Source organism: Salminus brasiliensis, chromosome 6, assembly GCF_030463535.1.
Source record: "Salminus brasiliensis chromosome 6, fSalBra1.hap2, whole genome shotgun sequence".
In the NCBI taxonomy this organism is placed as follows: Eukaryota; Metazoa; Chordata; class Actinopteri; order Characiformes; family Bryconidae; genus Salminus; species Salminus brasiliensis.
Genome location: NC_132883.1, coordinates 36,498,737 through 36,521,309, shown reverse-complemented (window position 1 = coordinate 36,521,309; position 22,573 = coordinate 36,498,737). Strand labels below are relative to the sequence as shown.

The following is a 22,573-nucleotide window of genomic DNA, read 5'->3' as shown; positions in this document are numbered from 1 at the left end:
GTGTGAGTAGGTAGCTAGCCCTTATTTATAGTCTGACTCATGCATGCCTAGAAAGACACACACTGACCGACTGGGAATGTTTGGAACCTGTAGCAATGTTTACATACTGCGTCAAAGTCTTTTAATTGAATATAAAGTGATGAAAAGTACATTACATTTATAGAATTTAGCAGATACTCTTTTGTCCACACCTGTATGATGAAAACAAACTATGTAAAGTATGGGAGTGGGGGGTCAATTTTGGTGTGAACAAAAGCTTGTTTTAAGAGCCCACTTGAAGAAATGTACACTTAAAGAGATTCGTTAGACTCGCTAATCAAGCCTGAGGATGGAACTTATTTTTATTATTATTATTTTTATATTATGATTCTCACCTTATTGTAGTGATGGCAACCTCGAAACCCAGATTCGAAACAGAATAGATTTTTTTGAAACACAGTATTTCGACACATTTCTTGGAAAACAAAAAATTCACATGACCATCCTAAAAAATCATCACAGGTGTTCGAGGCATTCTGAGCGCTTTGGTGTATTTTACAGTACTCATGGTTCAAGGTTTGGCCCCAAAAAGCTTCTAAACGAGAGTCCGAAATATCTTAGTTTTGGAACTGTGCTTGTTTCATGACACATGACAACACTGCCCCATTCTCATAAGTGATGCCAAATTACGTAACTATTTTCTATGGAAAAAGCCACACAGTTTCTTTATTGTTATTGGGGTGTTCTTTTGCAAATCAAAGCATTTCTCAAATGGAAGTATCTCGACCTAGGTCTGCTGTTGGGATCAAACTGGGTTGAAATCACAAGATTTAATCATTTACCAAATCATCCGTTTCATTTGCTTTGATCTCTAAAAAAGCCACATAGCTGCTTCCATAGAAATCTACTTATACATACAGCATGATTGACCAAAAATCACTACATTAAATTGAAGTGACAAGGCATCTGACAAGGTCTTGTGTACATGCCCAAATAAGCTACTGAAAGTTGCCTAGTGATGACATAAGCATGCCCGGGGAGCAGAGAGGGTGAAGGGCCTTGTTCAAGGGCCCAACAGTGGCAACATGCCAAGCCCAGGTATCGAACCCACAACCATGTCATCAATAGCCTGGGGCTCTAACCACTGAGTCACCACTGCCCCGAAATGTCTTACTCAGATTCATAGTGTGTTTTTAGAATTCGTCCACACCTACCTGGATTTTCTTTTTTTCCCTCCGTCCCTTTTGAAAATATTTCCATTCACATAGAGATGAAAACACAAGCATGCAAACACTGTATGTAGCGAAAGTACATCATAAAGAGAGACATATAAAACACCACGAAGAAGGGAGAACACATAGAGGTTTTATCCCACATTACACACTGTTCCCTATGTAGTACACTTAGCAAATCACAAAATTACGGACTCTCAATCTAAATAAAGCATCATAGAATGGTAATGGAAAAGTATTTACATTTATTCATATGTGGAAATCTGGTGCTATCTAGTGCTATCTGCATGTAAACAGTGTAGGTTTATGGCTTATGTAGTTCACTATTTAGGGAGTAAGCAGGTATTTAAGATTCAGCATGAAGCATGGATATGTTTCCCCGTCCACACGGCAACACTGAAAACATTTCATTGACCAAAAACAGCATTAATGTGTGGACAGGAAGCCAGAACTGTTCACAGCTATGCTCGTACAATGATGGATCCAGTTGTCCTCGTAAATTTATCATTTCCCAAATAAGAAAACGTTGGTGAATGTCTTTGTGAAAACAGCGTAAATGGGTTTTAAGAACGGATGATGAATAAGGTTCAGTGTGAGCACAAGCCAACAGGGGAGTGGGAAAAGGAGGAGAGGGGGTAGTTGTACTTAGGCACTGTACAAGGCAACCAGGCCTACTGTGAGTACACTCTTTGTGCTTCTCAAAGAGATGAGTCTTCAGTTGGTGTTTGAAGACATCTAGGGATTCGTTCCACCAAATTCGTTCCACCAGGACAGAGAAGAATCTTTATGAGATCTCCATGATGTGGACTCTAAGCGCACATACAGGGTCCCTCTCTAGACTATTTCACTCAGCTGTTCATAGCACAGCCTGTTGTCTCACATGCATTTACAGTATGTGAGCTATTTGGCTATTCTTAGCTTGTCTGTCATTTTGGAGCATTTCTATTGGTCTGTTCATTATTACATTTGGATACAATGTAAAGAACAATATGTACGGTATATTCAGGACATTTATGAGTACTGACTTTTTGGCCTTGGCCCTTTTTTTAATAATTTCAGTGTGTGTGTGTTTTCAGTCAACAGCTTTATTGAAGGCTTTAGTATGAAGTAAGCCATTGTCCCGTTCTGTGTCTGAGCTGTTTGGGATGTAAACACGGTTAGCTCTGTGCTGGAAGCTATGTTTGTGCATCAGTGGGTGTGAGCATTACGTTCTCTGCCAAGGTCAGGTGTGTATGTCCACACATGGGCAGTGTGTGTGCCTGCATGTGAGAGGGTCGGATGTAATTAGCCTTGTTGCTGGCGAGCGGTTGACATGCTCCTTGCTCATGTCGAGGAGCTCTGAGATCAGTTTCAAAAACATTGATTTGCCGCAGTTCAGTTTCTCCTCATGTGTTGGGTTGCTGGTCTTGTTGTGTTCTTTACAGACGTGCCCTGGGCTGACAGCAAACTCACCTAGCCGGCCTGCACTAACCTGAGTTAGCAGAAGTTTGGCAGGTTTTTCTGGCAATTTGTGCCTCTCCAGCACTTCCAAATAGGCCAGTTCTTAGCAGTGCGTCTTGACTGTTGCCTACAGTGAATGAATAGTATTAAAATGGCCTATTTACTACAACTGACCCAAAGAGTCTAGCTTAAACAAAGGCTGTTCCACATCCTGGGACTCGCCTTGGCCTCATAAATAGACCAAAGGTTACAGACATGTCTCTGCATGCTGGGGCTGCACAATATCTTGTTCTTTAATAATGCATTAACGTATAGTTTGTCTTTGTAATATGGATATTATAGGGGCTAACCGATCAAAGAGCATTTACATTATTAGTGTGAGCAACATCCCAGGGTAATAGGGGGCTTTGTGCTCCAGTGTCATGTGTGTCATTCATCCTGTTTGTGAATTTAAAGGAGCTTTATGTGAGAATTGGTATTTTTCTTTTTTGCTCATGGACTCCCCCTACAGTTATGGATTAGAATTAACCTTTACCCCTCTGCTGTAAATACACCTCATGCTTTGCGCTGCCCCTCATGGACAACTGTACAAGTGCATTCATTGTTTTGTATCTAGGAGTATTGGGATATACTTTCTGAGGTCCCATTTTACTCTCCTGTGTTAATGCATGTTAATACCGGGTGTAAACAGGGCAATGGTGCAGTAATGGTGATGATAGAGTGGCTACTCTCCCCGTTTGTGGTCTGTAAGGTCAAATTGCTACATAATGTTGCTTTAACCCAGAAGGAAATCAGACAAAAGTCTTGCTTGTAAGTATAGCAAGGCCTCAGGAGCACACTCTGTTCATTAATCATGACCCTGTTACAGTGTGTTTCCTAACTCCTGCTCTTATCACACACTAAGAGAACTGCAACTCTCCTTCCCCTACATGTCTGTGTGTATGTGTGGGAGGGTTGTGGTTTCTGTGTGTGTCTTGCACATGAACCTCCCTTTGTAAAAAAGATGACACCACTTTCACTTCACAATTCCTAACATGTTCAGAAAGCTGCAATGACTATCCGTATCTTTATCTGCTGTCCTGCTGTCTGTCGTTGTTTAAAAGTCATTTCCTCACTTACTGTGGAAAGTGCCGTGCTATTTTATTGCACCTTAACTGCTTGGTACCAGTCAGTGAATGAGCGCCCTTATCAGGCTTTTGTTACTTCAGTGCAAAGGTGTCATGTCCTCCGCTAAGCTACCCTCTCGTTGTGTCTGATTCTAGTTGGACGTTCTTAGCAAGTGGATCGGTTGGCTGTTAATTTGTGCCACATTTCACATGACCAGATTCGTTTCTGTAGGGGACCGGCGATGTGTTGCGACATCATGCTTGTGCTTGATGTACTAGCACACATCAAGCGTCCACTTATTCATTACTGTAGCTGCACATTTTGCCTATTAACTCAGCATCTAAGTGAGTTGCGATAGTCTACAGTTCTGTAGCTTTTATTATAGTTTTTGTGATTGTTCGTACCTTACAAAAATGACAGGTTTATGGCAGGTTTACAGGGATGTACATCAGGACAAAGTCAGCTTAGGCACGATAGTGGTGATAATTATTGATTGATAGAATCTAGCCTTTTTATCTGTTATTTATTATAGGTCAATTATGAATTATGTATAATAAGCTGATCATACTATTGTTGTGTATGGTTAAAGGTGTTCATTATGGTTTTAAGCACAGCTGAAGGTGTTCATGCAATTTCAGGCACAGCTAAAGTGTCCATGTAGTTTCAGCACAGCTAAAGGTGTTTATGTGGTTTGAGTCACAGCTTAGATGCTCATGTGGTTTCGGCACAGCGGAAGATGTTCATGTGGTTTCAGGCACAGCGGAAGATGTTCATGTGGTTTCAGGCACAGCTGAAGATGTTCATGTGGTTTCAGACACAGCTAAAGATGTTCATATGGTTTCATGCACAGTTAAAGGTGTTCACGTGGTTTCAGGCACAGTTAAAGGTGTTCATGTGGTTTCAGGCACAGCTAAAGGTGTTCATGAAGGGGCAGTGGTGGCTCAGCGGTTAGAGCGCCGGGATATCGATAACAGGGTTGTGGGTTCGATTCCCGGGCTCGGCAAGCTGCCACTGTTGGGCCCTTGAGCAAGGCCCTTTACCCTCTCTGCTCCCCGGGCGCTGGAGTTGGCTGCCCACCGCTCTGGGTGTGTGTGTGTGTACTCACTGCCCCTTACACATGTGTGTGTGTGTGAGTGTGTGTTCACTACCAGATGGGTTAAATGCGGAGGACACATTTCGCTGTACAGTCCACACTGTACAGTGACGAATACGTGCACCTTTATCCTTTATCCTTTATGTGGTTTCAGGCACAGCTAAAGGTGTTCATGTGGTTTCAGGCACAGCTAAAGATGTTCATATGGTTTCATGCACAGTTAAAGGTGTTCATGTGGTTTCAGGCACAGTTAAAGGTGTTTATGTGGTTTCAGGCACAGCTAAAGATGTTCATATGGTTTCAGGCACAGCTAAAGGTGTTCATGTGGATTCAGGCACAGCTAAAGATGTTCATGTGGATTCAGGCACAGCTAAAGGTGTTCATGTGGATTCAGGCACAGCTAAAGGTGTTCATGTGGATTCAGGCACAGCTAAAAGTGTTCATGTGGTTTCAGGCACAGCTAAAGATGTTCATGTGGATTCAGGCACAGCTAAAGGTGTTCATGTGGATTCAGGCACAGCTAAAAGTGTTCATGTGGTTTCAGGCACAGCTAAAGATGTTCATGTGGATTCAGGCACAGCTAAAGGTGTTCATGTGGATTCAGGCACAGCTAAAAGTGTTCATGTGGATTCAGGCACAGCTAAAGATGTTCATATGGTTTCAGGCACAGCTAAAGATGTTCATGTGGATTCAGGCACAGCTAAAGGTGTTCATGTGGTTTCAGGCACAGCTAAAGGTGTTCATGTGGTTTCAGGCACAGTTAAAGATGTTCATATGGTTTCAGGCACAGCTTAGATGTTCACATTTGGACACAGCTTAGGTGTAGTTTTGTGTACCTTAGATTAGGGGTAGGCATTAACCCCAACATTTAGACAAAATACATCAGTGATGCCAGGTTGTAATAACTGCTATGGAAAGCTCTTAGAACAATGAAGCCCTGCTTAGTATTCTGTATGCTCCTTTACTCTATGCCTTCGTTAAGTGATTTATTCAGAGCTGCTGAGACTGCATGATGGAATTCTTCCTGCTGTCCAAACATTTCCTTAGGCCATATCTGTGGTCTGTTACTCACCCGGATGCCAGGTGTGATTCAGAAAGCGGGCGCTGGCTGGATAACTCAGCAAGTATGCCGGTACTTTCACGGGAGAGAATCGCTTAGATCGTAGATAATCAATGTGTTTGACTACCAGGTCAAATGGGTTTCGCCGGTTATTTCTTTTGGGCTTCAGTAGTGACAGAACTGACTTTCTTTCACATGGTGATGATGTTGTTTGACATGTCCTCCTTTTGCATTTCTAAGAGCAGAATTCCAAAGTAGGTGATCAGTGTGAAGTCAATGCTGACAGTTGACAGGTGGGACTGGTAAAGTCTGCCTCCAAGGCCTGTGGTCTTCACTAAACAGGCGGAACCTGTTTGTCCAGACATGACCCCCTGCCTGAGAGCCCCAGAGTGACACCTAACTGAGTGTGTTGTGTGAAACTGCTCCCGTCACGACTCCCATGTCTGGTTTCTGTTGTCCTCTTCTGGTAAAGCTTATCTTGTGGACAGATAACAATCAGATTCCTTGTTTTTACACAAATAGGATTTGAACTCCATTTTGCCCTGAATTTCAGGGGAAGAAAAGTCCTTCGAGGTAAAACAGCAAACGCTAGCTTACTTTTTATGGAAATCAGGTCTGACCACAGATGGCCTATGGAAATATGACCGGCTACCTCACATCTAGTAGATGCTTTGAATATTTGTTACGCGTTTTTTTTTTTTAAGCTTAGTTTGTTTACTACACTGTAATTTACTGATGGTGCGTTTGGTCGGGACGGTTTTTTGTGTTTATATAGCCTTGAAACAGGCATTTTTCCTCAGTTACACAAAGTAAAGTCCACCGTTTTGACTCGGTCACTCCACTTCCAGCAGCGAATGATTGACACGAGGGGGCGGGGTTACTGAGCGAGCTTCAGGGTGACATCATCCTCACCGGCGGAGGAGGAGCCGGAGGAGCAGCGGGAGGAGGAGGGGGCGGGGTCAGCGCGCGCGGAGCAAAATCCAGTTTCAGGTGCAGCTCGAGAAAGTTTCCAAAACAAGTTTGGCTACTGAAACAGGCGGCCGGGGGGTCCGGCCAGCGAAACGGACAGCGAGCGGATTATAAATGAAGTGTCCAGTCGAGCCGAGGCCAGCGGTGAAGGCGTGTACGAGAGAATGCACTGGGAACAGCTCCTCCGCTTAAACAATGGAAAGGTGAGGCGCTCATCTCTGGACTATAGTGGACCATAGTGGACTACAGCGTTTACTGCAAGACCGGTGCTCCGTTTTTGAGATGTAAAGCCAATTTCATCGACTTTCGCTTCGTGTTAGTTGGATAAATGATCTTAAAAAGCTGCCTAAACTGTAAATAAACGAGCCTCAGTTTCACAAAGGTCGGTTAAACGAGAAAGCTTCTGTCAGAAATAAAAGATAACCCAGTATTATTGTCCCGACCAACCTTAAAAATAGCTTCAGGGATTGTGTCATCTGTCTTAATAGACTTGCTCCTCGCTCGTGAAAGCCTGCGAGGTGGTTTCGGTGGAGGTGATGCTGCTGTTGTGGTTGTTTATCGTCACCGATTAGTCACGTGCCCTCGCGAGGCCGTTAGTGCTAATGTTTATTACCGTCGTGTCTGAACTGGTCCGTTGACTCATGCTGATGCCGGCTGCACGGCTACGTATCGCCCGAAGCGAGTGTGTGTAAACGGGATGTGATGTGGTGGGGTGGGGAGAGGCGACTAAGGCGAACGTGGTCCAGATGGGTGTCACAGGTGGACAGCAGCGGCTCAGCTGAAGTCTTGGACGAAGAACGTGTTGGCACAAGTCAGAGCTTCACACGTGAGAGATTTAGTACCGGGAATAGTCCCGGTCGTTCCCCTTGTGACAGCCAGCCCGCTTTCCTCTGAAGCTCGGTCAGCGGTTTGTGGTGGGGGCGAGGGAGGCAGGCAGACAAGGCAGCTGATCTGCTGACGAGAGAGCAGTTTCTCATAAACGGGAGCTCAGAGGGACGAGACGAGAATCCAGGTTAATCTGCCACCCCCCAGGAGAAAGAGTGGCTGCCTGAGGTGATTTTAGGCGAGACGGCTGCATCGATCAGACAGGAAAGGCTGTAATCCCACAGCCAGGCTAGTCCTTATACATTTGCTTTGGGGTTAGGAATCGACGTTTTGAGAGATATGAAGGCAGTATGATGGCAGATAAATGCTTAACAGTGTTTTAATATAATAAACCTGTGGACTTTTACAAGTTATTACATTTCATACAAAGCAGGGACATCTTGGATGTGTCCAGATTAATTACCAGAGACGTAGATGAGAGAATATGTATATACTGTATATATAAATAAAATTATATCATGATATATGAAGACATTTTCATAATACACAACATTCACAACATATTTTAAAAACTGGTTTTCTAATACTACACCATACTTAGTTCAGTGGCTTTATTTTATATGGATAATCAGAAATATGAATTATTCATTTGAAAAGCGATTTGCCGTTTTTGAAGGCTACATCAAAGGGGGTTCATCAAAGATTCTTAAAAGGAAAGTCACTGGTTCTATACAGAACCATGTCAACTAAAGAATAGTTTGTATGCTCATAGCTGGTTGTGTAGTGTAGTTCACTCAGCATTTAACCCCTTACACAATAAGATGTATAATAACTACAGACAGGCTGTAGGCTATTCTCTGGTAATAGAAGTTTGTAATAACACTTTCGGCCCGCCTGCGGTCCATTTTTAAGGGGTTAACTCTGTGTTCAGTCAAGTCAAGTCAAATTTATTTGTATAGTGCTTTTTACAACTGTTGTCCTCACAAAGCAGCTTTACATAATTAGTAATTAATAAAAGACAGAGACAAAGAAGAAATAACATAAGACATGAAGGATCAAAGACCCACAGGGAGCAAGCCAACAGTGACAGTGGCAAAGAAAAACTCCCTCAGAGCTGGAGGAAGAAACCTTGGGAGGAACCAAGACTCACAAGGAGGACCAGGCCCATCCTCCTCTGGTCAGAACTATTGAAACATTATTAATAAAAATTACCAAACCAGATACAGCAGATGGTTAATAGTGGTGATATTAATAGTGGCAGAGTCCATTTAGGTTTGAACATGGTCATTAAAACAGGTAGCAGTGGTAGGAGGGTGTGCCGCTGGTCTGTTATGGGTGGTGGTGGGTGGGGGGCCTGATGATCGGATTGGTAGGTGGCAGCTGGTCTGACGCAGGTAGAGGGGACCTCAGCGGGCAGTCTTCCAGCAGGTCGGGCTGGGTGGCCATTTACTCAGAGAAGGTAAAAAGAGAGAGTTAGTTCTGAGAGGATTTTATGGAGAGCAGAGAATGTTGAGCAGTATCAGAGTGTGTCTGACGACTCCGGCAGGTCTGACTATAACAGCCTAGTTAAAAGGAGAGAGAAGGAAACACAGGTGACTATCAACTAGAGATGTTTGACTTTATGGCTTTACACAGTTAAAGGGACTGTGTTGTGTATTGCCTCCATCATGAGAGTTAGGGTTATTTGGGGTTAAAGACAGAGTGTGTGTGTTTGTGTGTGTCTTTGTAAGTCAGACACCCTTGAGAGACACTGACTTAATGCCTACAGAAGTGCATGGCTGATTGCCTAATGTCAGCAGAAAGCAAGAAAGATGCTTGTTATTCAGAGTTGAGGTCATCGTTCGGCTTTTGGTTTTCTTCCTTTTTTGCTCTTCCTCTTGCGCTCTTTCCCTTTTTTCTCGCCATGCCACCGACCTGCTGTTTTCTGTCTCTCCCCACGTCTCTCACAGATCGAGAGGTTGGAAGGAAGCCTCGCTCAGGCCGCGTTGGCTGCCTCATGCGGCACAGAGGGCTCGCTGGCGGGGTCTGAGGATGCAGCCCTTGACCCCCAGCGTACGCGGCAGGCCATTGCGCAGCTGCAGCAGAAGATCCTGAAGCTGACGGAGCAGCTGCGCATCGAGCAGACGGCGCGCGACGAGAATGTGGCCGAGTACCTCAAGCTCGCCAACAACACCAACGACAAGCAGCAGAGCTGCCGCATTAAACAGGTATAAAGGCTGTCTGCAATGCTCTGCCTCTCTGTCTGTGTATTTCAGCAGGTCAGTGAGATATCAGTGACTTTATTTAACCCATGCACCGTTCCTGTCTGTTTCGTCATCTGTTTACATGTCTGTCATTCCTGTAATTACCTTTTTATCTTTCTCTTCTCATTTCTTAGGTTTCCTTATGATTAACTCTGTATTGATTTATCTGTGAGCTTATGAACTTCCTCCTGTGTGATTTCAGGTCACACGCCTTTTGCTTTGCTGCTTCTTGTTTTAGAAGAGATGGTCCGATATCACTTTTTATTTGACATTTACTGAAATTTTGCGCGATGCCCAAAACCAGTACTAATCCGATATTTTTTAACTTTAAAGACTACTAACTCTAAAATAAGATATTTTCCATTGAAGGACTTAAACACACCTAAACGCACAGCAAAGGGCAAATAAAGTGACACTAATGCTGTTTTTAAAATGGTCCTATATTAGAATTTTTTTTAAAATTTATAAAACATTTAAATAGAGCACACAGAGTGTCCCCGAAACACTACTGCAAGGTTCTTTAAATGAAGGGCGTTTTCACACCCGAATACACCGCACCGCACCCAGGACCAATTCTGGGCTTGTTTTGGGGGAGGGGCATTCGCACATTCTTGAATGTTCCTATTTGTGGGTATTTTTGCTAATAGACTGTAAGTAAAAGCAGTCATGTGACAAAATCAACCAATCGCACAACCCCACACGTCTCCAGGAACAGATCACTTCTACACCTGCAACACTCTGCATCAAAGTCTGCTTGAACAAACCCCAGAACATTTTAGGTGCGAAAGCAGGTTTCCCACCTTACCGACTTCTCAGAGCAAACGCTCCTTAAAAAAAAAAAAACAGCCCAGTTTGATGACTTCCCTGCTCAAAAACATTTACTAAATCTTAAGCACAGAAATCACCAAACCCTTATGGACACCGGCCCTCCAGGACCAGACTTGAAGAACCCTGTTTGTTTTCAGAACACAGCTTGGTTTCCACAGTCATTTATTCAGTGTTTGCAGTCCTCTGAATTTTCTACATGATTTGTATTTCCTCATTCACATTTTCATCACCACCTTCTTCTTATCTTTTCAGGTCTTTGAGAAGAAGAACCAGAAGTCAGCGGCCAGCATTGCACAGCTGCAGCGTAAGCTAGAACACTACCATCGACGGCTACGTGAGGCCGAACACGGCGGAGCACCACGGCAGCCCAAGGACGTGCTGCGAGACGTGCAACAGGGTCTGCGAGGCGTGGGGGCACGTGTCATCACAGGCCTCAGTGAGGGTGTGGTGGACAGTGTTCGGGGCGGCCTGTCTAGCTTCTCGCACGCCACACACTCAGCGGCAGGTGCTGTGGCATCCAAGCCACGGGAGATCGCTTCGCTTTTGCGCAACCGCTTTGGCAGCGCAGACAACATCAGCGCTCTGAAGGATGGCGGAGACGACCCCTGCAGTCCCCCATGTAAGAAAACTTTCAAATAAAACACACTGGCAGATATTTAGGGATCAAAAGTAACCGGACAGTTACTTTAGTCATTTCATGGAAAATCTTTAAAAAGCATATATATCACATGACATGACATGACATAACAATCAATACAATGTTAGATACGTATCAAATTAATGTCAAGATATTGTTATGATATTATATATATTGTTATGATATTGTAATTCAAAGATAAAAAGCAAAACACTAACGAAAATGATTCCACTTTTGGTTATTTGGACATGTAATGTTTTTCTGGAAAGACTGGAAAGCCTGTATAAGTGAATTACACCAATCAGCCATAATATTAGTACCTGCCTAATATTGAGTAGGTCCTCCTTGTGCCACCAGAACAGATCTGTGGTATCTGGTACCAAGACATTAGCAGCAGTTCAAGTCCTGTAAGTTGTGAGGTGGGGACTCCAGGTTCAGGCCTTAGGTTCCCATGACCTGTAGCTGGTTCACAGGTTGTCCTTTCTTGGACCACTTTGAGTAGGTACTGACCACTGCGTACCAGAAAAATCTCGAAGGATCTGCATCATGTTTTGCATGTGCTCTGACCCATCACGTCTAGCCATCACAATTTGAGCCATGTCAAAATGACTCAGATAGTTATGCGTGTTCTTTTTTTGCTGCTTTTACCATGTCACCTACAAGAACTGACTGTACATTTGCCTCCTAATATATCCCATACCTTGCCAGATGCCACTGTAGATGAAGATAATCAGTGTTTCGTAATGTATTGTATGTAATGTAATGGCTTATTGGTGTAAAAAAACAACGTTATAATATAGTTCCCACATAAGTTACACATTTAATATAATAGGAACATGTTGTGGGTAATGGTCACACTGCCCAGTATGTAGAGTTTATTGATAAATTACAGTAGAATGCTGTAACAGCATATTAATTTCCTTTTACCCTGCAGCGCACCTCCAGTCCAGCCCAAAGTTCGGCAGTGAGGAGGACTGCTCGAGTGCCACGTCAGGCTCTGCTGGGGCAAACAGCGTGACAGGGGCCCCCGGAGGACCGCCAAGCTCCAAGGGGAACACGATGGAGAGAGGACGCAGCGGAAGCCTGGAGATGCTGCTGCAGGAAGTGCAGGAGCTGAGGGAGGCTCAGACACGGTTAGAGGAGACGCTGGAGACGCTGAAGAATAACTACCAGAGGGACTTTTCAGTGGTCATGCAGGCTCTGCAGGAGGAGCGCTACAGGTAAGCACAAAACAGCCCCCTAAAGTAGACAGTCCTTGAACACATTAAGTGGTGAAAAGCACCAGACTGTCTGACGATGATGTTGTGTCTGCGAAAGTATGGATTCAAACTGATTCAGAGCTCCATTTTTGGTGGTGCATTAGCATTTATGGCTTTAAGCAGATGCTCTCATCCAGAGTTACTTACAAAAGTGCTTCGCTGTTCACTCAGAAAACATCCCTAGCCAAATAGACTAGAGTGAGTAGACTAGGGTCCAGAGATACGCAAGTTTAGAGAGTGCCAAATACAAAAGTCAGTCAACACTCCACAACCATGTACATATACTACACTGTGCCTGAATGTGAAACTATCACAGTAACACATGAGGGCTAGCAGAAGCTTCTAATAAGTGCAAGATTTCAGTGCTCTTTAAAAGAGATGGGTCCTCAGTCAGTGTTTGAAGACAGCGAGGGACTTGACTGTGCAGGCACCCAAGGGAAGTTTGTCCTACCACCTTGGTGCCAGGACATTTTGAGGGATGGTGGGTCAAGCTGAGCTGTACTTATAGCTTGTGGGGTTCTTGGTTCAGATTAGGTTTTGACCTTTGGCATCAGATGTGGAGGGGCTGGTGCATTTTTGGCTTTGTAGAAGAGCATCAGGCTTTTGAATCTGAATCGCCTACAAGAAGCTAGTGAACAGAACACAGTATAATTGCTACATGGCTGAATTTGGAAAGATTTAAGACAAATCTTTCTGCCACGTTCTGGATCAGCTGCAAGGTCTGATGGCACCCATAGGAAAACTAGCTAAGGGGGAGTTGGGCAAGTCGGGACTGAACAAGCACCTGGGTGGTCTCCCTAGAGAAATAGGGACACTCTCTGGGTGTTGTAGAGGAGAAATCTGCATGACCTAGCCAGGTTTGTCGAGAACAACGACTGGTCATGCACAACTGCACCACAGCAGCTTCTGCTTCTGATGATGGAATGACCAGGAGGAGAAACAGTACTTTTGACTGTTTGTCAAAAGTAAATGACTACTTTTATCATATAAACCTTATTGAGCGCTTCGGAAGTACACAACACAACGGTTTACAGTAAACAACGCATTTTCCATAACCAGCTTTCGCAAATGATTTGGATGTTGAAGACTAATTGTGACAGCTGTACAAACCACTCACACACACTCCAGAAAGCCAGTCTGGGTTTTATGTGTATGTTTGCTTTCCTTTAGACCCAAAATAGATGTTCTAAATTCCTCATGAGCCAAAATGTAGTGGGAGGAGAGGGGCAGCTAAGTGAACGTACAAACGGAAGGAGGGAGGGAGGGAGAGAGAGAAAGAGTGCGCACGAGAGAGAGGAAAAGGGGTAATCTGTGGACAAGAGGATTTTTCTGCCTAAAATGTCCAGCGGTAGTCTAGCACTGTTTTCCTTTTTGCTAAAAATAGAGAGAACACAAAAACATTGTTTAATGATAGTTACTGGCACAGAGTGTACTGGGCACCTAATGGGCGTTGGGCTGGAAGGGAGCTTTTGACAGCAGTTGTTCCTCATCAACCTTTCTCTCTTTTTAGATGGTGCATTGGTCCTCGGGCTGTATGAAATATCGATATATCAGAGTATTGTGATGTTTTATCTTGCAATACTGTGTTGATTCTCAAAATCTACTGTTAGATAGTGTTGGTGTTGTGCTCTGTCTTCAGATCCCACTGTTCTGATCTTCTGTTTTAGATTTTATGCCTGTGATTCTTTTCATACAATGAGCTGTGATGCAATCTTGATGCATCTTTTTTTTCTATGCAGGGTTTCGTGTTTCTCACTGTGTGAATCTACTTACAAAAGTGTTAGTAATGATCCATAATAAATTTACTACCATTATCTAAAACAAATGGAAGCGATGTGCCTGAAAGACAACTGGAAGGTTTTGCAGTGGCGCTGCAGTGGAGAAACGCAGTAATACGTCTTACCCAAGTTGCCTTGACACAGTGGGCAACTTGAGCGAAATTCGTCTGCATTGAGATGTATGACCGCATTAAGAATCAAATACACAGCCCTAGTTCCTCAAAAAGGAAAAATGACTTGAATATAAGAATATAAGGCCACACAATTTCTCGGTTTCTGCAATACTGGTATCACAGAAGGCTACAAAAGGCAAAAGACAGACCCTTGGAATGAATCACGGAATGTTTCATTGTGTGCAGTGGTCATCCCGACCCATCACATTACCAGATGTGTGTTTCACTTTGATCTAGGACACATCGCTTCCATTTGTTTGATTAATAAAAAATCAATTATCAGCAAATCAGCAAAGTTTTACAGTGGGCCTGCGCTTGAAACGCAGCAATACGTCTTACCCTTCCTAGTAACCTTGACACGGTGGGCAACTTGAGCGCTTGCTGAAAGGCCAGGTTTAGTGTGTGCATTTCACATGTAGGAATTTACTAGGAGTTCAGCAGCAACAGCCATGTTTGAGCATTATTAGTAGTTAATACTAAATGGATCTCCACAATCTGCCGTTTTTCTCATTCACTGCTGGAGCATATGAGATGCTAGCCTTGGAAAGGCCTTTGCAGATGTGTGTTTCACTTTGGTCAAAACAGGACAGGCCAATCTTGGACACATCAATGATGTGCTGATGTGTTTAAAAGCATTCTGACAATACTCCCGCTATATGGAATTATGCCCATATTGTGCAGCCTTATTCTAGCTTAACCATTATGTACAGAGTTCTGCCAGCAGCCTCGTATTTCTGTGTTAAGCTGCTTGTTTGAGTAATTAATTGTATTGTGTGGTTGCACAACCCTCTCTCTTTCTCTTTCTCTCTCGCTCTGACAAAACAGGAGATCACTAATCACACCTGAGACACTTACATACACACACACACATGCACAGATTTCCAGTGAAGTGATTGTGTGTCCTTGCTGTCTTTCCAGGAAACGTACACTGTGACTGGAACTCAAGTTTCATCTGTATGTTTTTGTGTGTGTGCATTTGTAGGTGTGAGCGGTTGGAGGAACAGTTGAATGACCTGACAGAGCTCCATCAGAATGAGATTCTGAACCTGAAACAGGAGCTGGCCAGCATGGAGGAGAAGATTGCCTACCAGTCCAATGAGAGAGCTCGTGACATACAGGTATGTATGAGTAAATCTGTATGTTGTTGTGTGTGTGTGTGGGTGGGTGTTCAACATTCTGAAAAGGGCATTGGGTGCAATACAGGATTAACCTGTACAGCAGTGCTTTGTTTCTGGTGAAGTACACCATGGCCTCTAGTGGCAAGATGTGGCAAGTGAGATTCTGAGATTCAGAGATTCTGGTTCATGTTTACCTTCTTGCATCATACAGTTGATTACCTGCAGTTTTTTTAGGAGCACTTTGTTAGGCCACTGAGGAACACTAACCTTGTTGTCAAGTTAATGTAACCAGTTTGAGTTGACTTTTGCTTTGTTACATGGTGTATCCTCATGCTGGAAGTAGCCATAAAAAGATGTGTAAATTGGGGCCATGAAGGGATGCATATGATCATCAACAGTATTTCAAAAGCCTGTGGCATTAAAGCAATGATTTGCCACCTCCACCATCCTGGACTGTTGACACATTGGAAGGCAGGTTGTTTCCATGGATTCATGCTGCTGGCACTACATTTTAATCATACCATCTGTGTGCCTCAGCAGAAATTAAGATTTATCAGACCAGGCTACTTTTTTTCAGGTCTTCAACAGTCCAGTTTTGGTGGGCCTGTGCCCACTGCAGCCTCCGCTTACTGTTCTTGACAGAATTGGAATGCATATATAATCTTCTGCTGTTGTCGACCAGCCGCCTTGGTTGGACGTGTTGCACATTCTGAGATGCTTTTTTGATCACCATGGTCAGAGTGATCAGAGTTGCTGTAGTTTTTCTGACAGTTCGAGGCAGTCAGGCCATTCTCTGTTGACCTCTCTCATTAAGACTTACAAGGGTTCGGAACTGAGTACACTCTAGTGGCTGTTGTGCTGAAAATTCCTGGAGATCAGCAGCTCTATAAATATTTAAACCAACCCATCTGGCACTAACCATTATGCGATGCTCAAAATCATTGAGATCACATTTCCCCCCATTCTGATAGTTAATGTGAACAAGACCTGAAGCTGTTGACCTGCAACTTCATGACTATATGGACTGCACTGCTGCCACACGCCTGGGTGATTAGATAATTGCATGAATGAGTAGATATACAGGCATTCCCTGGTGTGTGTGTGGCAGAATTTGCATAAATTGTGCTTTGCATATGTTAAATAAACCTTAAACTGACTCTGTGGGTCTACCTCTGCCTTTCCCTAGGAGGCGCTGGAGGCATGTCAGACGCGGATCTCTAAGATGGAGCTGCAGCAGCAGCAGCAGCAGGTGGTTCAGCTGGAGGGTTTGGAGAACGCCACGGCACGCACTCTGCTGGGCAAGCTTATCAACGTGCTCCTCACGCTCATGGCCGTCCTGCTGGTGTTTGTATCAACGGTGGCCAACTGCGTGGTCCCCTTGATGAAGACGCGCAGCCGCTCCTTCTCCACCCTCCTCCTTCTCCTGCTCTTCGCCTTTCTCTGGAGGAATTGGGACGCTCTCTCAGGACACACCCACCGCATCCTACACACACCCAGATGACCACACCCCCCACCACACTTCACCAGCCAGAGGTGACTCCAGTGCCTCACTGAGTGGAGTGGGATGGTGAAAGAGAGGGGGGCTGGACGAAATGAGAAAAAAAAAAACTGTGATTCAACTTTTCTTTTTAAGAAACAGGTGTACAAGTTTACATTTTTCAAAGTAAGAGAGAAACAAATAGACAGCTTTTTCTCCTAGAACACCTTTGGCACACTGTTTTTATTATGATGTTAATTAATGGTATTGATATTGTTCCAATTTCTAATAATTATGTTGTTTTTATCATAAATTTAATCAGTCTCATGTAGCATTAAGCTCCTGTTACTCTGTTACTTGAGTGAACAGGTGATGGGAAGCCAATGGTCTGATTGGAGTTTGTATTGTTGAACTCAGAGTTTCCTCCCCCGACACTGCCTTTAGTAGATTTTTAAAAAAGTAAATCTTATCGGCTGCCTTTAAAGGGGAGGCATATGCACTTTTTAGCTGTGGTTGACAGCAGTGTTGGCCTACTCTGCCCTCGCCTCGTTCACTGCACTGGATTTTAAGGTGGAGGGAGGAACCTTATGTTGGAGGACTCATGCTATCCTGGAAGAATGGACTGATGGACATACTTGAAGAGAGTGGTGCTTCGGGGACCTCCTGTGCTTCCGTACTGTTTCTATTAGCAATGAATGACAACTTTCAGGAACTTTCGAAATATGAAATATTAAAGACTGTTTTAGGTGAGCGATACACTCACTGTCCAATGAGGCATGACCACTTTAGTGATTGGAGCCTGTTCATCATGTGATATCAGAGAAAAACTACCCCCATGCAAAGTTGTTTAGACCCATCTACACATCTTGAATAGTTACAGCACAGAATCTGCAGCAACTGTAAGATTTTGTTTTTCCGTTCTTCATTTTTTATGTGAAAGGGCCAAGCAGGCTGTCATCACATAGTATGAACACTTGATATTGAAATCTCCTTACCTCACCTTGCATTAAGAGTTAGGAATGTTTTTCTTTCCTTATTCTTTAGAGACGGTCTTTTGTAGTACTGACCCATGGGGTGTCTAGACAGTTGATTTGACTCTGCACAGTTAAGCCCTGTCAGTTTCTCTCTGATGGTACAGGTGGACAGGCTGTAGGTCTCCCCACTGTAAGAGAAGAAGAGTTTAACCGTAACTTGACCCTTGAGAGTGTATGTATGTGTTTGTGTGTGTGTATGGGTGGGAGTGGGTGTGTGGAGGTATGTAGGGGCATGCATGCTAAACAACTCCAGTGCCTTCCGATGTCTCCATGTGTTTGAGACTTGTGTAATAAAGAGCATTCCTGCCTAGATTAAGAATCTGACTGTATGTATGAGTATCAACTGAGAGTTAGCATAGAGTTGGAGGCCTGTTTAAAGCACTTTAGTTGGTCCATTTATCCAACAAAGATATGCCATCCTAGATGCCAATAATCAAGGAGTCATATTTAATATATGTACTGTAGTAAGTATATAGAACATAGTTATACTGTATACTACATCAACATAGCTATATCAGAATATTGTGACTAGTGGGAATAACCACCCTTGACTCCAGTGGGATGTAGGGGTGTGGGCTGTATTAGGTGATGGAAGGTGTTCATTATATAGGTTAACCGGTCCACTGTGGCGCGTTGATTGCTCTGAACCGCTCCTTGGAGTCATTGTAGCCCTCTGGCATCAATGGCCCATGGAGCACCACTGTTTTGCCACTGGAAGGCACTTGGTACAACTTCACTACGGCAGCTCTAGAACATCCCACAAAGTTAGTGGTTTCCAAGATTCTATCACCCTTTGCCCGGTACCCTATCATCGTGCTCTTTTAGACATCAGTCAAATCGCATCCTTTGCCCATGACGATCGTTTTGCACTCTGCTACAACTGACTGGTGTGCTCGCTTATTTACATGTGCTGCAAACCCTGTAATACTACAGGACGCCTGTAAACTTTATAACAGATTCTCACAGGCGATGGAAGTGGCTGCTCGACTTACGCACTGCTGTCAGCTAAAAAAATGCCTTGTGACCACTGATAGAGTATTATAACCCCCTTATAGTAATAATTAATAAGACACTGTAGTGTAAAATGAGCAGCTTGTAACCCAAACGAGCAGTCAATTTACTTTTATAAGTCATCCGTTGCATCATTTACTGTATTTTTTTTTAAATCCCTTAACACAAATTCCTATCTAGGGCCAATGAGACAGTATCATGGGTAATGATCGGGAAGGTAAAGTCTCCTGGAAGTATTAAATTAAAAGGTGTATTTTACATGGCACGCATCCAAGTGCCATCAAGCTAATTCCTGGTGATGATGGACTAGATTTCTCCAGAATACCCTGTCTTCTGTTTGGAGACAATGGAAATGCTCTAAATGAATGGGAATTAACTCTAATTTTACATTGACTTCCATTGACAAGAGCATTTAAGATAAGATAAGATAAGATAAGATAAGATAGTCCTTTATTAGTCCCGCAGTGGGGAAATTCACAGTGTAACAGCAGAAAGGGATAGCAGGACACTCAGTTACAAAAATTTGGATAAATAATTTACACTATATACACAATATAAATAAGAATTAAAAAAGCAATAAACAATATTATCTACAGCAAAAGACTCTTAATTGCACATGGGGGTGGGATATTGCACATAGTATTCCCTGAACATGAACATGTGTTTAGTCTTCCCCTGTAAAGTCACTGATTTAGAGATACATGTTTTGCACTGGACAGCGACGCTATACAATGAATGGTCAAAACTATGTTTATTTGAGATTACTTAAAGGTGTATAAGAAGTATGTGACTTTGGTTGGGGTGAAAAATGCACAATTTACAACCCTGTTATTTTGCTTCAGAAGTAAGCTATGTCCCAATTGAGTATACACTAATACTATAAGGTAGTTTATACCAATCTTAGTAGTGCAGGGTTGGCAGGTTAGTACACAGAATATTGGCCTACTAACTAGTTTTGTACTGACAGGAATGAAGTAGCCTGGAATTTTCTGTTAATTTTTCCAAAAGCGATCAGCTCCTCCCTATCATTTCACTCAAAACCGAGCGATTCTAAGTAGACATTGTGGATATTTGATTATACTCAACTTTGAGACTTTTTTTTAGCTAGCACACAACTGAGATGCACCGATGTGTGATTTTCCTTTTTTTTTCCTGGAGGCCTAATGGTTTATGGCACCACAACGGCCCAACGGCCTAGCCTAGCACAGTGTGTGGTTCTCTATCTAAAAAAGACTTGTAGGATCTGGTAGGGTTAGCTTTTAGCCTAGCACCCGGCTACTACCTCCTCCCTCATGGCTCTCCCCATGAGGTGCTTCACTTAATAGCTTTTAGCCTTTCTAGCATACTTTCCATATTCTACTGTAAACGTCATCGCCTATACCCTCAATATGCTTCCGCTAGTGGACTGTGATAACCCAACATTTTGGAAGGGATTCATTTTACAGCTCTGTTTTACTTAGTTAGCTCGTCCACATGGATTCAGTGATGAATTTCTTTCCTTCAAATGTTTCTTTAAGTTCGAGTAAAGTCTTTTAAAGCCGTGAGAATATTTACTGTGAAGGGAATACTTTACTTTAAACGTCTTTACATTTTCCTTTACGATTTTAAAAATTGAGTTCTTTTGAAAGGTCCATTTTAGTGAATGCATTTTTACAGAAGGGCAGCAGGGGGCGCTGTTACACTCAACTCGCTCCGGGTGGGATTAAATAGAAAGAGTCACGACGAACATCAACAACAGCAGCGTCTCACAAACACAGGCTCGCTCTCTCCATTAGAAACACACGTGGTAAGAGTACTGAGCCTTTTTTAGGTAGTAATGTAATTCTAAAATATTACTGAAATTTAATTACTTACTTTTTCTTTACGTAACGCCGTTACATGCATTCCGTTACTATTACCCAGCACCTGGAAAGTTGGCTGGTTGGCTACTCTTCGGGTGAGGGGAACAGCGTAAATTAGTTTTTGGCTAACTAAAAAATAAAAAAATAACAACAACAATAATAAAATAACAACCAAATACATACATTCAAAAATAGAAATAATAATAATAATAATAATAACAAATACATTCAAAAATAATACTAATAATTATAAAAAATACGTTTATTATGAATAATAATAAATTCTAAAAATAAAACCAACCCTCTCACAAACTCATGATGTTTTCTTGTCAGTTTTATTGTCATAAATACGCTTAGTATATATATATATATATATATATATATATATATATATATATATATATAAGCGAAAAATATAATAATAATGCTGGGGAATGGACAGGACAGCCAGAAAGAAGATGAAATCATAAACAACAAATAGTTTATTATACCTTATTACAACTTTGCGTGATTCACACTGCAGAATTATATCACATTATATACTAATAAATGTCATAATAAAAAAAAAAGCTCAATGCATACTGAATAAACTATTTGGGAATGTCTAACTCTGAATTTCCTGATTAAAGAATGTGTTCCCTCCAGTGTTTGCAGTGAACTCTCCAGCAGGTGGCGATCTTTACCTTTCCTTACGAGACTGGAGTGACTCGTAAGGAGTGACTCGTTCAGTGCTTCAGTGACTTGGTTGGCTCTCTTATCAAGGTGCTGCTGTTAAAACTTGACATTATTCGGGAACAAACTGTGAATAACGCGGGCCACACGTCTGTGATTCTGCAGGTTTCGTGTAAAAGCTCTCTCCCTTCATGTCAACCTCTTGTGTTCGCACTGCGCGGTGAAACGCTCCGTCGCTGACGTAGCTGTAGCCCCGCGCTCCCAGCACCGTCACGACTCACGACCACCGTGGTCAACTGCTGGAACCATGTCCAGACAGCCCTCTTCTTAAAGCGCTGGCAGACAGGTCGGCATGTGTCAGCACGGGCTTATCTGAACGGAAACAGATTGTGACCTGTTGTTTGTAAAGGTGGCTGAACGTTTTCACTGAGAGAAGGAGGTCACTGAGCAGGGTTAGCTAGCCACGTTAGCTTCTCAGGGCATAAATCCGAAGAAATTTGTAAAAAAATAAAATAAAATAAAAAAGCTACAAATTAATATGGAAAAAAGCAAAAATAATTTTAAAAAAAAAGTTTGTTAGCTAGCACTGCCCACCAAAACAATAAAATAAACTGAAAATGACGTGATAAAAATACCAAATCTAATGAACGCTTCTAATGAGCATTTTTACATGGTACAAAATACTGCAACTACATTTCTAAAGATTTTCTTTTAGTATCGGTGTGCTATTTTTTTTTTATGGAGGATATTTTTTGCTGTGCTTTCTTATATTATTTTATTTTTTATTTTTTATTTTA

General features: G+C 42.7%; 1 protein-coding gene across 3 annotated transcripts in view; it reads left to right on the top strand.

Moving 5' to 3' along the window:
* Window positions 1-18,571, top strand: part of tmcc1a (transmembrane and coiled-coil domain family 1a) — a 48,768-nt gene extending 30,197 nt beyond the window's left edge. For 2 of the 3 annotated variants that reach the window (XM_072682230.1, XM_072682228.1), the window contains exons 2-6: window positions 9,655-9,912; window positions 11,029-11,395; window positions 12,348-12,633; window positions 15,606-15,741; window positions 16,928-18,571. In XM_072682230.1, coding sequence (XP_072538331.1) covers window positions 9,655-9,912; window positions 11,029-11,395; window positions 12,348-12,633; window positions 15,606-15,741; window positions 16,928-17,242 — 1,362 coding nt within the window. In that variant the 3' untranslated portion in view covers window positions 17,243-18,571. Of the gene's footprint in view, window positions 1-6,890; window positions 7,084-9,654; window positions 9,913-11,028; window positions 11,396-12,347; window positions 12,634-15,605; window positions 15,742-16,927 lie in introns of those variants that run through there. The other variant, XM_072682229.1, reaches the window with a different exon arrangement.
* The last annotated feature ends 4,002 nt before the right edge of the window (window positions 18,572-22,573 follow it).